Source organism: Sebastes umbrosus, chromosome 13, assembly GCF_015220745.1.
Source record: "Sebastes umbrosus isolate fSebUmb1 chromosome 13, fSebUmb1.pri, whole genome shotgun sequence".
NCBI lineage: Eukaryota > Metazoa > Chordata > Actinopteri > Perciformes > Sebastidae > Sebastes > Sebastes umbrosus.
Window position 1 is genome coordinate 20,571,591 of NC_051281.1, and position 15,777 is coordinate 20,587,367.

General features: G+C 39.9%; 2 protein-coding genes across 4 annotated transcripts in view; one reads left to right on the forward strand and one right to left on the reverse strand.

Moving 5' to 3' along the window:
- Nucleotides 1–11,823, forward strand: part of arhgef7a (Rho guanine nucleotide exchange factor (GEF) 7a) — a 34,962-nt gene extending 23,139 nt beyond the window's left edge. The window contains exons 14-22 of one of the 3 annotated variants that reach the window (XM_037790315.1): nucleotides 139–217; nucleotides 297–436; nucleotides 1,975–2,196; nucleotides 2,299–2,392; nucleotides 2,838–2,927; nucleotides 4,678–4,857; nucleotides 9,353–9,452; nucleotides 10,745–10,799; nucleotides 11,013–11,823. In XM_037790315.1, the coding sequence (XP_037646243.1) occupies nucleotides 139–217; nucleotides 297–436; nucleotides 1,975–2,196; nucleotides 2,299–2,392; nucleotides 2,838–2,927; nucleotides 4,678–4,857; nucleotides 9,353–9,452; nucleotides 10,745–10,799; nucleotides 11,013–11,135 (1,083 nt within the window). In that variant the 3' untranslated portion in view covers nucleotides 11,136–11,823. Of the gene's footprint in view, nucleotides 1–138; nucleotides 218–296; nucleotides 437–1,974; nucleotides 2,197–2,298; nucleotides 2,393–2,837; nucleotides 2,928–4,393; nucleotides 4,639–4,677; nucleotides 4,858–9,352; nucleotides 9,453–10,744; nucleotides 10,800–11,012 lie in introns of those variants that run through there. The other 2 variants (XM_037790313.1, XM_037790314.1) reach the window with 2 other exon arrangements.
- A 1,688-nt stretch (nucleotides 11,824–13,511) lies between these two features.
- Nucleotides 13,512–15,777, reverse strand: LOC119499761 (gastrula zinc finger protein XlCGF7.1-like). Its single transcript, XM_037788914.1, has 3 exons — nucleotides 15,655–15,777; nucleotides 14,935–15,008; nucleotides 13,512–14,241 (listed from the first exon to the last, which is right to left on the reverse strand). The coding sequence occupies exons 2-3, from the start codon at nucleotides 14,992–14,994 to the stop codon at nucleotides 13,576–13,578; spliced, it is 726 nt and encodes a 241-aa protein (XP_037644842.1). The 5' UTR covers nucleotides 14,995–15,008; nucleotides 15,655–15,777; the 3' UTR covers nucleotides 13,512–13,575.

Consider the following 15,777-nt stretch of genomic DNA (forward strand, 5'->3'; position numbering starts at 1 on the left):
TTCCCCAAAGGGATGGATAAAGTATCTATCTAGTTTCCCCTCTAGCGTTTAACCTTAGAGTTCTGTACATGATATAGTCGGTGAAAGTTAATTTCTCTGTTACGTACTTGATTCTGATGTGATGATTTCCCTCTGCAGGGAAAATTGCCCCTGGCCAGCATGACAGTGAGCAAACTAGAAGACTGCGAAGCCCATAAAAACGCCTTTGAGCTCAATGGTAAGGCTACATGAGATGAGCAAAGAGTGCTATTCATTTACACACAATGCCCTCAAATTCATTGTCTCTGTCCTTGCAGGCACAATGTTCGATCGTCTCCAGGTGGTGTGCACCAACCAGCAGGACCTGCAGGACTGGGTGGAACACCTGACCAGACAGATCAAACACACCACGGCCACAGGACCCAGCCACAAACCACTCACTGTTCCCTGCCACACGGTGAGGAGCTCATGATTACACACCCACATACAGATGATTTTCTTTCTGTTCATTTATACCCAATGTGGTGTAAACACTGAATATATATGTTGATTTCTATCTGCCATCAGAGTCTGGCTCACGTAATGCCTAGCAATCATCTAAAATTACCGTGTGTGAAGTGGCTTATTTCTCTCACTAGAATGGCTGTAATGCACAATTGCATTCAATGAATTGAATGCAAATACGTAAAAATCAACATTCACCCTTGTCCCTTGAATAAACAATCAACAATAATGATCATTTTATTTATAATAGGCCACTTGCATGTTGGTGGCTGCATTTTTTTTTTTTTTTTTAAATCTATCTGCGGGACTTCCGTTAAGGGAAATGTAATGTTCTTGCGTGATTTTAGGTGTATTAAAAACAGGGAGGTGTCACATGCAGGAGGAGGCTTCCCTGTAGAGGTATTTTTGGCATCTTCAAATGGGAGTCACATTTCACAAGAGCTAGTTCAGAATTCAGTTCACACAGATTAAAATGACCTAGTTCACGTTCAGAGTTCACAATTTTTAATTTTGAAGTTCCCAGTCCCAAGAAATGAACTAGTTCACGTTCACTCCCTCTGCATATGTATATACATTACTACATTCCTGTTTACATTCAGTTTATCCATTTGAAATAGTCTACCACAAATTTATATTATTTTATTTTATATTTTATTTATGTTTATATTTTAGCCCTATATTTGAACTTGTACAGCTTTATGTCTTAGATTCTCAGTTTGCTTTTACATGTGTGATTTTACTTTTCTTATTAAGGCCTACATATTTAATGGGCATTGTTGAAGGGAGTCTGAGATTCAAGAGCCAACGACTGCTTAGTTGTAATTATTGTGCATGTGATAATAAAGAACACATAAAAACCAGGCACGTGCACGTGATCCGCGAGTGGAAAAGCATCCCCACGAGGGAACATTTCTGCTCCATGTGCAAAAATAGGCACTCTTGGACATGGGGTAGCGCAAACTCAACCCACCACACATGCACCCAACACTCACTCGCTTGTCAAGTTGACTTTTGAGACTTTGGAGGTGGGGGTGGACTAGACAGTGGCTGATATCTCTGCTCCTTTGAATGCAATAGACATGCCGGCAGTAAACCCAGAAGTAGACTAAAGACACACAGTACCCCATCTGGCCTGGGATTGGTTTGGGTTCCCCCAGGAGGTGTTCCAGGATATGGATGGGCTAAATGGCATCTGGGCTACTGAGGGCTGTGTTTCCCAAAAGGGCTGATGAATATTTGTAATGTTTTAATGACGGTTTTGAGGAACATTTGGCTCCAACCTCGTCAATGACTAACTACACTGTTGCTGTATTGGAGATGCACCCCTTCCTAGTTTTCTGCCACTGTGACCCGGAGCTTCAGTACATAAACAAAACATATGTTGGTGCTTCACTGGGTGTTAATCGAGCATTTAAGAGCAGTTGTTAAGTGGAGGAGCAGAAGTTTTGTGATAAATCTTATTACATATACCCTTTTTGTTTCGTTCCTTAGCTCCCATCTCACCCTCTCACCCCGTCCCGGCATGCTGAGGGGAGGGGCATGACAGTGGCTCCCACCTACCACACCCTGCCTCACCCTTCCTCCCATGGAACGTCTCACAGCACCATGATGTGGGGCCCACTGGAACCACCCAACACCCCCAAACCCTGGAGCCTGAGCTGCCTGCGGCCTGCACCCCCTTTACGCCCCTCTGCAGCCCTCTGCTACAAGGAGGTGAGGACGGCCCCTCTATGTAGTTATACGACTTCTTCATGTGTTCTTATGCTGATTTTCTAATTGTCATACTATTGTCTTGCTTTTTTCTTTTTTTTTCAGGATCTTAGTAAAAGTCCTAAGAGTGTGAAGAAACTCCTTCCCAAGCGCAAGCCTGAGAGGAAACAGTCTGAGGAGGAATTTGCCTTGAGGAAGAGTATGTTTGAAATCTTAACTGTTTATGTTCAGAGACCGTGTTAAAACTCAGATACACAATAATGTGTTTTTCATATTATAGGAACAGATTAACATTTTGGGAAATAACTTATTCGCTTTCCAACTGAGAGTTAGAGGTGATAATCTATCCATCCATCCATTATCTGTAACAACTTATCCTATTCAGGCTCCTATTCACCGCTAGATGCTGCCAGATCCTACACATTGCACCATTAACAGACATATAGATATGAGAGTGGTGTTGATCTTCTCATCTCACTCTCGGCAAGAAAGTGAATAAGCACACTTCACAAATTGTCAAACTATTCCTTAAATGTTTTCAGATGCTATAATTTGTGCGTAAAGTAGGAGAGTAACGGTGACCAGGGATCTGAGGGACATGAGCATGTAAATTAATTATTTCCCTTTCACCTCCTCTTCCTCAGGTACAGCTGCTCTGGAAGAAGATGCCCAGATCCTAAAAGTTATTGAGGCATACTGCACCAGTGCCAAAACCAGGCAGACTCTTAACTCCAGTAAGAAAGCACCAACTCTTACTTACACATGTGCATTAGGGGTGGGCGGTGTACCGGTTTCATCACCGTCACCGGTGTCACATTCGGCCACGGCATGGATTTTGCAATACCGTCATTACCGCCCGCATCACTCGGAAAAATTAGGCGACACACGGCGAATCTCTAGATGAGCCGCCCGCAGTCGAGCCGCACTGCTCATGGTCCATGTATCTTTTGTAACAGCGTGACTCTACGCTGGATATTTTCAATCCCTTTCATCATATGGGTTAAGATGTAAAAGGATGTAAATTCAATTAAATGTAATGTAATTCCCAGTTTGGCTGTGGTGAAAAGAGGTAAAAAAAAAACTTTGAAATAATAAAACAACAGTAAATAGGCCTTTGTGAAATAACATTTCCAAATATATATATTGCTGAGATCCAGGTTGCTCAATAGTCAGCTACAGTTCACTTACAACTGAAAACAACAGCATAGCTGTTATTAACGCTCAATGAATCACATTACATTTGCATCATGGGCCAGACTACTCCTCCCAAAACACATGTAGCCAAAAAACACATCTGTTTTTAAAAAAGTATTTTTTTTTTCTTAAAGGGACTCTATGTAAGAATCAGAAATTGCTTGTTAACAGCGACAACTGTGGCCGTTAAGTCAACGAAAGTCAGCATCCTGTTGCTCACGCTTGTGCTCGCTCTACATAGACATGAACGAGCATTGATCAACACAGTGAGGCGACACACGTCACAAAAAAACCCACAACATCACTCTATATTTAACTTGCTTAGCTGACCAGACGAAGGTCTCTCCATGAATCGATGCTGATGCTGTGTTTCCTGCTTCAGCCTCCCGACCGTGTTCAGAAGGAACAGGGGAGACACCAGAGTTTTGGTCGGAGACGATAACGTAACTCTTCTGTAGTGTGTAGTGTGCGCGCATGCACGTAGGAGGTGGAGCGAGGAGCAGAGTGCAGCGTCGACTCCGGCCCTGGAGACCAGGGTTACGGTCTCCCCTGTCTTCCGGCCATGGTCGGGATCCTGGAGCAGGATTAGTTGACACTGTTTTGCAAGACGGGCTTCTCTAGATATAACTTTTTATATCTGTGTAGTTTGTGTTGGAACAGCGTAGCCACACGCGAGCACGCATAGGAAACACCGACCTGCAATGATTTATAAGAGTGTAAGTGTAAGAAGTTACAAACAGTCCCTTTAAGATATGTCCCCTTACATTACCAATAGAAAGAAAAGAGGTAGAATCATGTTTTGAGTGGAATATCCCTTTTCATTTTGTAATACCGTCACCGCAAAAACCAAAAGAAATACCGTGATATACATTTTCACCCGCCTCTAATGTGCATGCACAAAAGAAGGTTCATCCTGAAGCTTGCTGTGTTTGTGACTGCTGTACCTATGTTCTGTTACTCAATGCCTTTCTTTAACACTGGTATTCTGCACTGATCTTTCTAACAGTATCTTCTCCTTCTGTCTGTCTCTCCTCCACTCCTCACTTTTTGGCATCACTCTGTTTGAGTTCCTTCTTTTACTCTTTTTTTCATCAATTTCTTTTCTCCATACTGTACTCTTACTTTCTCCCATCCTGCATCTCTCATTGTTTTTTTTAAATGATTTACCATTTGTTGCATGCTGCATATGCTACCTCCTCCTTCTGCACCGCCACTCCTCTTTTTCGCCCACCATTTCCTCCCTCTACATTTGCAACGTCGCCGCCAAACTTTGGCCCCGCCCCCGACCAGCCTGGCAAGGCACTGACCTGATGCACAACCACGTGCTGGCCGACGTGGACCGGTCCTGTATGGACTCACCGGGCCGCCGTAGCAGCGTGTCACGGCCAGAGTTGTCCTCTGACCTTTCGGAGGACTCTGACTATGACTCCATCTGGACCACCCACAGTTACAGGATGGGTTCGGTGCCGCGTAAGAGCTGCATCTCTCACCAGAACTAAAGAACGTACAGTACTGCCACGCTGTACTGTAATGTAACGTACAGCGTGCTTACCTCTCTTACCTTCAATGTAATGAAAGAAACTAGATTTTTTTTATTTGTCTATTTATTTTCTATTATATATTTGTTAATTCTTTTGTTAACTTATTTGGTTTATTTATTTTTACATTATTTTAAGATGTTTTAAGCATCTCCCCGTTGCCTTTGCCACTTTCCCTTTTATGTGCCTCCTCTCTTTGTGTAGTTGTTATGCAGTAAGTGTTTGGTAATTCTTGTTAATTTATCTTGAATGTGACCACTCCCGTTGTTTGACCATAAACGTGGCGGACTCTCAGCAGGGAGTAGAGGGGTGTTGGAGTGGGATATAGGGGAGGGATAACCAGAGGGTGGGAGAGATGGGGACTGAGCTTTTCCTGTCTGATATTCAGATGTAATTCAGGAACGAGTGTATTCTATTTACCATGTACTACTTCTCTCCAGTATGTGTTTCTAGAGTATGTATGCTCAAACATAGCACAGATGCCGTTCACACACATGCACAGGTTCAGGCACACATGCCCCTGCTGCCTGATAATATAACAGCATGCAAATGAAATATCCAAATTCTTTATATCATTGCTGTTTTCATAAATTAAAAAAAATCTTTATTCATGTTGCTAAGCAGGTTTAGATTTAACGTACCACATGACCAAAAGCTACTAAATACTAAAAATCCTTGCTAAATGTACTAGTATGTGGAACACGGTTCATTATTTCAAGTAGCTGCTACAGAAAGAGGAGATTATCACATACACTTCACTGTCCAGACCAGCTTTCTCCAGCTGGATAAGAGCTAGTGGACTAAGAATGGTGAATTTAAAGGGTCAGTTCACGCAAATTAACAAAAACATATTTTCACACTTACCTCTTGTTGTATCCAGCCATGCAGAATGTTTTATTTGTCCATTTTCACCGAGGTGTCTTCCTCAACTCCGATACAATCGAAGTGAATGAGATTTTTGTTTGTGGTGCTCGCAGCTTTGAAAAATGACATTTACACACCAGTGTGTCCCCATTACTCTGGATAATCCAAAGATCTAACTGGCAACAGTTTTAATTGACTTCCTACCGAGAAATTCACAGCTTTACCGAAACGTCTTTATTGAAGTTTATTTTTTCAATTATGTGAGCATCACAAACTAAATTCCTTGTAATGTTGTAAATGCAGATATCTCGGTCTGTAACCTGGACAACTTTCTGCATCACTAGATACCATTTCTTGAGTTATATGTGTATATATGTACATGTATATACACATATATGTATACATATGTGTATATATATGTGCATGTATATGTATAAATAAATATAAATGTATATGTGTGTGTGTATATATGTATGTGTATATATATATATATATATATGTATGTGTATATGTATATATATATCTATATATGTATGTAAATATATATATATATATATATATATATGTCTATATATGTATATATGTATGTAAATATATATATGTATATGTATGTAAATATATATATGTATATGTATATGTATATATACATATGCAAACTGACCCTTTAAGTCATTAATTTGACTAATTGACTGTGTTGTGTAGTCTCCTAAGCATCATCCTTTAAAGTCTGATCTTCCATCCAGTATGTTGCTGTCTGTCAGTGGTTCTACAGGGTTGTATTTATATTTCGTTTTTAACCTCAAGTTAACAAAATAAAAAGATTAATTTAAAGCAGGCAGAGCATGCCGCCCTGACACGAATAAACTGTTAACTACAGCCTAACACAGCTACAGTCCTGTAATACAAATCAAATGCCTTTGTTTAATGTCTCCTGCTAGTTAAAGGAATAGTTCGACAGTTTGGGAAAAGCACTTATTCACCTCCTTTCTGAGAGCTGGGTGAGAAGATCGATATCACTCTCAGATCTGTCTGTTTGAAATGAAGCTGGAGCTTAGGTAACAAAATCCAGCTATCAGCACCTCTAAAGGTCACTATTTAATTTAGGGATGCACCGATCTGACTTTTTCAGTCCCGATACCAGTGTTTAATTAATGAGCTGTATGCCTCACTGTGTGGAAGTGACTGGGATAATTCTTTTATGTGTAAGGCAACATCAGGCTTGACTTAAACATCACTTTCCTATCTTTGTAAAACAAAATGTAACAAATAAATACATAGATAGTTTCATTGAATTGTTCTTTATTATTTAAATAATAAATCATACACCAGCAACTTGGAAAAAAGCTTCAAAATTATCAGGGATAACAATTAAAGTGTAAAAACTGGTCAAAATTGGTCAAAACTTAAACAGGAATTCAAATTACAAATTACAATATATAATGTATATAGTATATAAATATAGAACTGAATTGAATAGATCGGCCCCATTGTCACAGATACCCGATCCAGCTATTTGAGTCAGTATCGGCCTGATATCCGATCCGGTATCAGTATCGGTGCATCTCTAATTTGAATGGAGATAAGCAGTGAGAATCAATAAATATAAATGTACAATGTATATATGAATGACCACCCCGTTTTCATTCTCAAGTTGTTACAGACGGACGCTTGGTCACTCAGGACCCCTTGGCGCCACTTAGGTTTAGGCAACAAAACTACTTGGTTAGGTTCGTGCTTTGAGTTAAAATATCTATTTATTACGTAGGCTACATAACCTGAAGTCATTGCGTAACTTAAAATAAGTCGACGTTGACTTTTGGTTTCACACATGACACAAACACCGGTGAAAGTCTTGTGTTTTGTGACCAATCCATCCCGACCTCCTCCCTGACTTTGTCACTCTTTATGCTACATCACCTAATATTGACGCAGATGGGTGTACATTAAAGTTACTTGAAAGCCTGCTGCATCTCATACAGACGCTATAAGAATAAGCCTATTTCCCAAAATGTTGAACTGTTCCTTTAAGGTGTAGCTGTTACCAGATTCTGATGATTTGAAGAGGTTAGCTTAATGCGAAAAACAAACATCCCTTGTGTGTCGCAACACAACTTGCACCTATGCTGCGGCCTCATGAGCCCGACATGTCTGGCTTGCGAGGTTTTCCCACGCTATCTCTTGCATTAATGACTATTTTTATGAAGAAGTATTTTTCCAGTGTTGGTATTAAAAGTACAGGTTGGCATCCACTTACAGTAGAGTCTATCTCCTCTTACAGCAAGCAATGTGGGTGACATATGGAATATATTGGACCATGTTACAGCACTATTTCTGTAATGATTCCTTTATTGTATTCATTATTTTGTATACAGGCGTTTTTTTAATTATTATTTATATTTTATTCTGTATGTCAATGTTTACAAAATGATCCCTGGAAGAATCATATTTTTTTTTTTTATTATTTTTTTTTTTTACAATTGTATTGCTCTGTATCAAAGTTTACACTGAAAATTATAACATGGAGTGTTTGAATTATTTTGCACAATCATGTAACGGGCCAGTGGGGGGGTGGGGGATAGAATCTGTTCAATTCTGTACTTTTTGTCGTCTACCTAGAGTGTGTATGATATAGTCCTAAAGGTAGACTTGAGTATTCAGTGTTACTGTAAAGTAAATGCTCATTCGTAGTGTAAATGCTCACCTTTGGTGTTTTGAAAGCATTGACGGTACAAAAAAAAAAAATGAAACAAGGCTGCGATTATACAGGAACATTTCTACGTGAGCTACTCATTCAACCTCAGAATACTGTCAGAGTGGACTTGAAATATAAGAGCACATAGTCTCCCTTTCTGTAAATACTAATTGTCATGGAGCAAGAAAAAAAAAATCCATTCTACCTTCTATGAGTATTTGAGCTAAGAATATCACTGTCCTTATATCATGTGCTATACTTTGTGACAGGTGTATTCTGTGGTTTAACAAGTCAAACTGTGGGACAGGCAGGGTGAAAAGAGACCAACTGTCTTTGACCAATGTTGTCCTCTGTGTGCTCTAATGCTGTATTCAGTTCACACATGTGACCATGTCTTATCTGCAAACAGCGCCTTCAGTGTATTTGTTCTACTCTGCTGGAGTGTTCAAGTCCCAAAAATGCTGTATTATGAGTTTTGAATAAATCTGTCATTTGGTAGACGCTGAGCATTCTGGTGATTTGTGAGGAGCAGCAGATCTGGTGGTGTTTGGCATGTGTTGTGTGTTGGGTGAAGATGGTGGGGTTCTCATTCATATCACAGAGAATTGAGATGTGAAGCAATGAATTTGTGTATGTTTTTTTTTTTGACAGATATCTCCACAGCGTCTCATTTCCTTTCACTTTCCTCTGGGTCTTGTCTGATATCTGGTTTGTGCATGACTAACACACTACTGCTACCAGTCCTGGTCTATGCTTGGTTCTCTTCGATGCTGACCATCACTTGTTCCAATAAAGAAGTTTTGTACTGTCTTACTACAAGGTGAGACAAAGCGAAGTAACAAATGTTGAGTGATCATCTGTTTTGAAACAGGACCGCAGAAGGAAACGGGGCTGCATGTGATCATCCCCGGTGAGAAGAAGGTCCTGGTGGAAGGTCCCAGTCGCAACGGACAAAGTACAGTAGAAGAAAAGTAAGATAATTCATAAATCTCTTTCTAACGCTTCACCGTGAATCACTGTATTAACATATTGTAAAGACCAAAACCAACAATGCCCAAAGCCCATGAAGACTGAAGACTCCTGTCTGTGACCTCTTTAAAAAGGGGTCACAGATGTATAACTTCATATTTTAAAGGGCAGCTCCATTTAAAAAAATATATATATAATTCTGTAGCTGCCCAGTGGTGTTCCTTATGTATTCAAATCAGAACATTCAAATTTTGGTCATGTATGTTTTGCATCAAAATGCTATTTACTTACTTACCTATATACTTTTTCCCACATGACCTGACGTAGGTTTCTGCCTGATGACGTTGCTACATATAACATTACTTACAGCAACTTAGATGGCGGTCTGCATGCTCCCAGTTTGGAGAAGCAGACAGGAGAACCCGTACGGAAGCAAAGCAATGTAATGCTGTGTGGACGCCACGTTAGTTCAGATCCGAAAGTCACACTATAACACAAACTAACTAACAATTGGAGGCAGCGGTAGACCAGCAACTCTGCGAGGTAAAATAACTGTTCTTGTGAATGGAGTCTGGTCTGTTGGCTTTGAAGACAGCGATATAACGGCTTCAGTTCCCTGTCGTAAAGGGCTGTCTGATGGCGAGGTAAAGGGTGAGAGCCTTTTATGTTTTTATATCACCTGAAGGCCACCGTAGGTTCTCCGACACAGAAAAAGGAAAGGGAGGGGTATTCAGTTGGTTGCAATCTGCAACCTCACCGCTAGATGCCACTAAATCCTACACACTGTACCTTTTAATGAAGGTCACTAAGTGGCTCATTGCTGTGTTTTAATAAAAATGGAGATCTATCACAGCTCTGTCAGGCTGTGACAATGTGTTAGTAGGAACAATTAATTGTTGGTTTTGCTTCTTTCATATCATCTTCAGCAAGAAAAATACAGAATATCACCAGACTTATCCTTTTAGTAAAATCTTTCATGTATTGGTAAACCAGCTGCTTTTGTTTTATGCTACTGCTCAGAGCTAGAAGGACAGGATCAATGTCTTTTTCAAGTGCGTCTTAAAACAATACTCACATGCACATACAGTATGTGCATTGAAACACATTTTGGTTGATGTAATCGTTCCTCTCGCCCGTACTGGCTGGGAAGTGATCCGTTCTTAATGTGAATCAGATGTAAGAGAAATCAACAGCCTGTGTTCTGTGAGAGTTTGTTTCAAGGTAGACTTGAAAAAATATGAACCTGTCCTTTCTCACTGATGTGCTGACCTGTTAATTTTTTATCATCTTAAAGGAGCATGGTGGATGTGGTGTACGCCCTGAGGGATGAGGTTCAAGAGCTGAAACAGGTGAATGTTTATGGATGGGATAAGCATGATGGTGTGATTTATATGACGTTTAGTTCAAATTAGCTGGTGTGGTGAAGAGTGGAATTAAATACATGTGTGTTGATCTCTCTTGGGTGCTTTCTGGTACTCTTGGCACATACCAAGTTTGAAACACAAAAAGTTTCACATTATTTAGCCTAATGACACAAATGATAAGATTGTTTTACCTCACAGGATAACAAGAAAATGAAGAGGTCAATGGAGGAGGAGCAGAGAGCACGGAAGGATCTGGAAAAGGTTGTGAGGAGGGTGTTAAAGAGCATGAATGACCCAACATGGGATGAGACAAACCTCTGAGGATCTTGGGCACCATCTCCATCTGAAGCTTTGGAAAGGGAAAGAAAGAGCATGAATGTGTGCGGGCTTGCTTGCACTCTCTTGAGAGTGTGAAATGCACTCAGTCACACACATAATTTAAGGTTGGTTGTGTGAGTGAGACGGCCAGCGAATCTGTAAGCAGGTAATTGTGTGCTTGTTTGAGATGGATGTGTGTGTTTGCTCTACGAGGAGTGTCGTTACTGGTGAAAAAGACGGGAACCACTGCGACGTGACGCTGAACAGGCTCGTCCATCTATACCACGATAACATTCCAACACCAAGCAAGATGGTGAGGAGATGACACTCTTAACCCTCAGCGTGTCCATCACTTCAACATCCACCATCAGTGTCTTTGGTCGTGTTCACTGGAGAGAAGTCTTCTTCCTCTGTTTACAATCATTTAACGGTCTGCTGTCCACTGGTACATAAATGGTACTTTAATGATGTTAATGGTCACAAAGGCTTTGGACAAGTCTGAACTTGAACCATACCATTGCATAACCTCTCTTATGTTATTTAATTTTTTATGATTTGATTTTTGTTCCATCTTCCCCTGAAGCACAGGCTTAGGCTTCGTCCGAAATCACATACTATGCACATGTCGTTCAACATACTTTTGTGTGAATAAACAGTAGTATGTATCTTTTCCGATGCATTGAGCAGTAATTTACGTCGTCACTTCCTGAGAGCCTCTTTGCCGGTTGGAGACGTGTAACCATGGTAACTCGAGCCAACTTCATGTGACCAAAACGACGGTTTGTGAGAATCAAAGTCTGAATTCATTTAAAATATATATATAACACCTAACAAAGTGAAATCTCCGTTAAAATGAAGCGTCATTGGCGTTACAGAGCTGTCCGTCAACGTCTGTTATGAATGTTGTCATCACTACCGCATTGCATTGTGGGATATTTATGCTGCCGTAGTATCCAGCATCGCATACTGTAATATTTCACCGGAAATAGTATGCAATTCACCTACTATTAGTTTCATACTAAGGTTTCGGACATGCTAAATAATTTCACACACTGTTTTCTAGCATGTTAGTATGGAATTTCGGACGCAAGTTTAGCCTGGTGTTATTAGCCTGAGGTGAAGCCTGTGGCAGGGAACTCATCTTTTGTGTCTGTTTTTATTTTATTTTTTTTGCCTTTTTTGTCCTCTTTATTGTTTGACCTCTTTGCGGTTTGACTTTCTTTCTAGGGATCCTAGGGAATTGTAAAGATATTGGACATGTACTGTATAATGTAAATACTGCTAAAAGATGAGCCTTTGTCCTTTGGGAGAAATAAATGTGTTTTTAGAAGAATGACTTTGAGTTGCGCTCAATCTGCTCCAACACCATAAAGGAACAAGAAAACTCTGCTCTCTTTGTCTCTCAGACAAAGACACACACACACACACTCTCAAAAGCACCATCGGTGCAATCTGAGGTCGGCGGTTAGACCCCCGGTCCCTCCAGTCCACATGTCGAAGTGTCCTTAAGCAAGATACTTAACCCCAAATTGCTCCAGAGGGCAACATATGAAACGAGTAAGCCGAAGGAATCCATTGGCAACCATTGTTATACTAGCTTGTCGTGAAGGATCTTAAAAAAAACGCTCCAAACTTGCAATAAGTTTTGGCGAGGAAAAACGGTCTTGGCCATTTTCAAAGGGGTCCCTTGACCTTTGACCTCAAGATATGTGAATGATAATGTGTTCTTTGGGCACGAGTCTCCACTTTACAGACATGCCCATTTTATGATAATCACATACACCAGCACACTGGCAGCTGTTAACTGTTGGGCTTGAGTTTGCCATGTTATGATATGAGCATATTTTTTATGCTAAATGCAGTACCTGTGAGGGTTTCTGGACAATATTTGTCATTTTCTTGTGTTGTTGATTGATTTCTAATAATAAATATATACATACATTTGCATAAAGCAGCATATTTGCCCACTACCATGTTTATAAGAGTATTAAATACTTGACAATTCTCCCTTTTAAAGGTACATTTTGAACTGATTATAAAATGTGTGATTAATTTGCAATTAATCCAGATTAACTCTGGACAATCATGGGATTTATCATGATTAAATATTTTAATCGATCAACACCCGTAATTATAATACAATAATATAATATATATGTATCTGAAATAGATCATTCTCTATGAGTACTGTTACGTTTGGTACTGTTAATACTTTTGTACTTTTACTTAAGTAACATTTTGAATGTAGGACTTTTGCTGTGGTATTAGTACTTTTACAAGATCTAAATACTTCTAGTGTGTGTGTGTGCGTGCGTGCGTGCGTGTAATTTGCTGATTTGATGGAGGAGTTAAAGCAATAATAACAGGTGACGACTCAAGTTGCATGCAGTATCAATTCTATTGAAATATTTTCATGACAACCTTTACAGATCACATGTCATGTTTAACACTTAATAGATTCAGACAGTTCAGGTACACACTCTACACAGCGTTCCAATGAGAAACTCGTCCCACACTCCTTGCAAGTGTGTATTTGTTCTCCAACATGACTACTCCGATGAATCTGTAAATTTTCACGTCGCGTGAAAGTCTTACAGCACTGCTCACAGGTGAAGGGCTTCTCTCCAGTGTGAGTCTGCTGATGACGCTTTAAATTTTCAGAGCGTGTGAAACTCTCCCTACACAGGTTACAGGTGTAGGGCTTCTCTCCAGTATGAATCTGCTGATGACGCCTTAAATTTCCAGCCACTGCGAAACTCATCTCACACTCTTCACAGGTGTAGGGCCTCTCTCCAGTATGAGTCCGCTGATGACGCTCTAAACTTCTACGATTGCTGAAACTCTTCCCACACTGGTCAAAGGTGGAGGTGTCCTCTCCAGTATGAGTCCGCCGATGAACCTTTACATTTCCAGAGGGTCTGAAAAACTTCCCACACTGGTTGCAGGTGTAGGGCTCCTCTCCAGGGTGGATACTCTTAGGATGCTCTGAGTAAGACCAGTCACAGGAGTATGGTTTCTCCACAGTGTCGGCACTCGGCTGTGGATCCACTTGTTCTCCCACAAAACTCTTCTCATCCTCGCCATAAGGTTCGGCTGGATTTATGACCATCTGTTGCCATGAGGCAAAAATATGTAGACAGAGAAAGATAGAAAGAGCATAAGAGGATATTAGAGGTGCCATGTCAATAAGTTGTTTTCCATATTAAAACATCAGAGAGGGACAAAGACGCGCTGTGTTAAGTCATCGTGAATGTTATAAAGTGTGTTTGTTGTACACAGATTTAACCACGGTTATAGAAACAGGAGACTCTCCCTGGTGATGTAACGATCATATAGGTTTATATTATAGTTTGAATGATTTCAACTTGAGAAATCATGTTTTGTCTGTAATTTTGGCATGGCGGACCAGTCTAGATACCACAATACCCATGAGCCTCAGCCGCTGTTGCCATGGAACAGAGGCCAGTCAGAGGTGTGAATCATAGCAAATTCAAAACACTTCATTGTTACAGTTTAGAACAAAAGATGCCATAGTTGCTCAATTCCCCCACAATTTAATAAGAATAAATAGATATAAGCTGCAGATTGTGTTTACAGTAACATCATTTTAAGCTCTGTGATTGGATGTTTCTTGCAGAAATGCACCTTGGGAGTCGTAGCTAACGTCTTAAGTTTTTATGTACACACAATGTCTTACACCTTTGAGTTTTTATACAAGAATCAGATGTCTTTCTGTCAGTCATGTAACATTGTCTAAGGGACTTTTACTTGAGCTAAACAGACAACAACTCTTTATGTTTACCTCTGCTGGTGAGCTCATGCTCCTGTTGGTTATCTCCTCTTCTTCCAGATATTTCTCCATCAGTGATGTCAACTCTGTCATCATAAAATAAAGACAGTAAGACAGAGAAAACACGACTAAACAAGTAAGCAAGATAATCCAGTCAGACAAAGTGTTTGAATAATAACACACACAGACATTGTTCCTCCCTCCCGATGCATTTTTTAAATAACTGCACTTAACTACACAATTAATTACAAACGTCTGATAAATATTAGTGAAAATAATGAACAATTTATATTAAATTTACATTTATTTTACCATAAAAAGAAGAACACTATATAAATTTATCATTTCTGTACATACAGCTAAAGCCAGCTGGTGAGGTAGCCATGGTAACCGTGGATACAGCTAAACCTACATCTTAATAACAGAGTTTGTTATCCTACATAAATAAGGCAGTAGCTAAATCCAATCATTATATAGAGAATATAGTCTAGTCCTGCTAAACTAGTCCTGCTAAGAGTTATTTTGAATACAACAGTGTGTTTCACAACACAAGAGTCTTTACTTTAGCTTCAACTTCACAAGAGGACCAGCTACAATTTACAGAACAAACGTATAAATCAGCTGATTTCTGTAGTTATCTTAAATGCTAAAATGTTTGACAGTTTTGTTGTACAGTGTAACATTAAAGACTAAAAGTATACACCAGCTGCACAAAGCTTATCTTGTCCTTACCTTGTTTCTGTGTAGATGAAGTTGAACAGACTGCTGCAGGTGATGATGGATCTTCACTGACCTCAGAGTTGCACGTTTGACAGATGCACTGACGGTCTCCATGGTAACCGTGACTTGAATCCA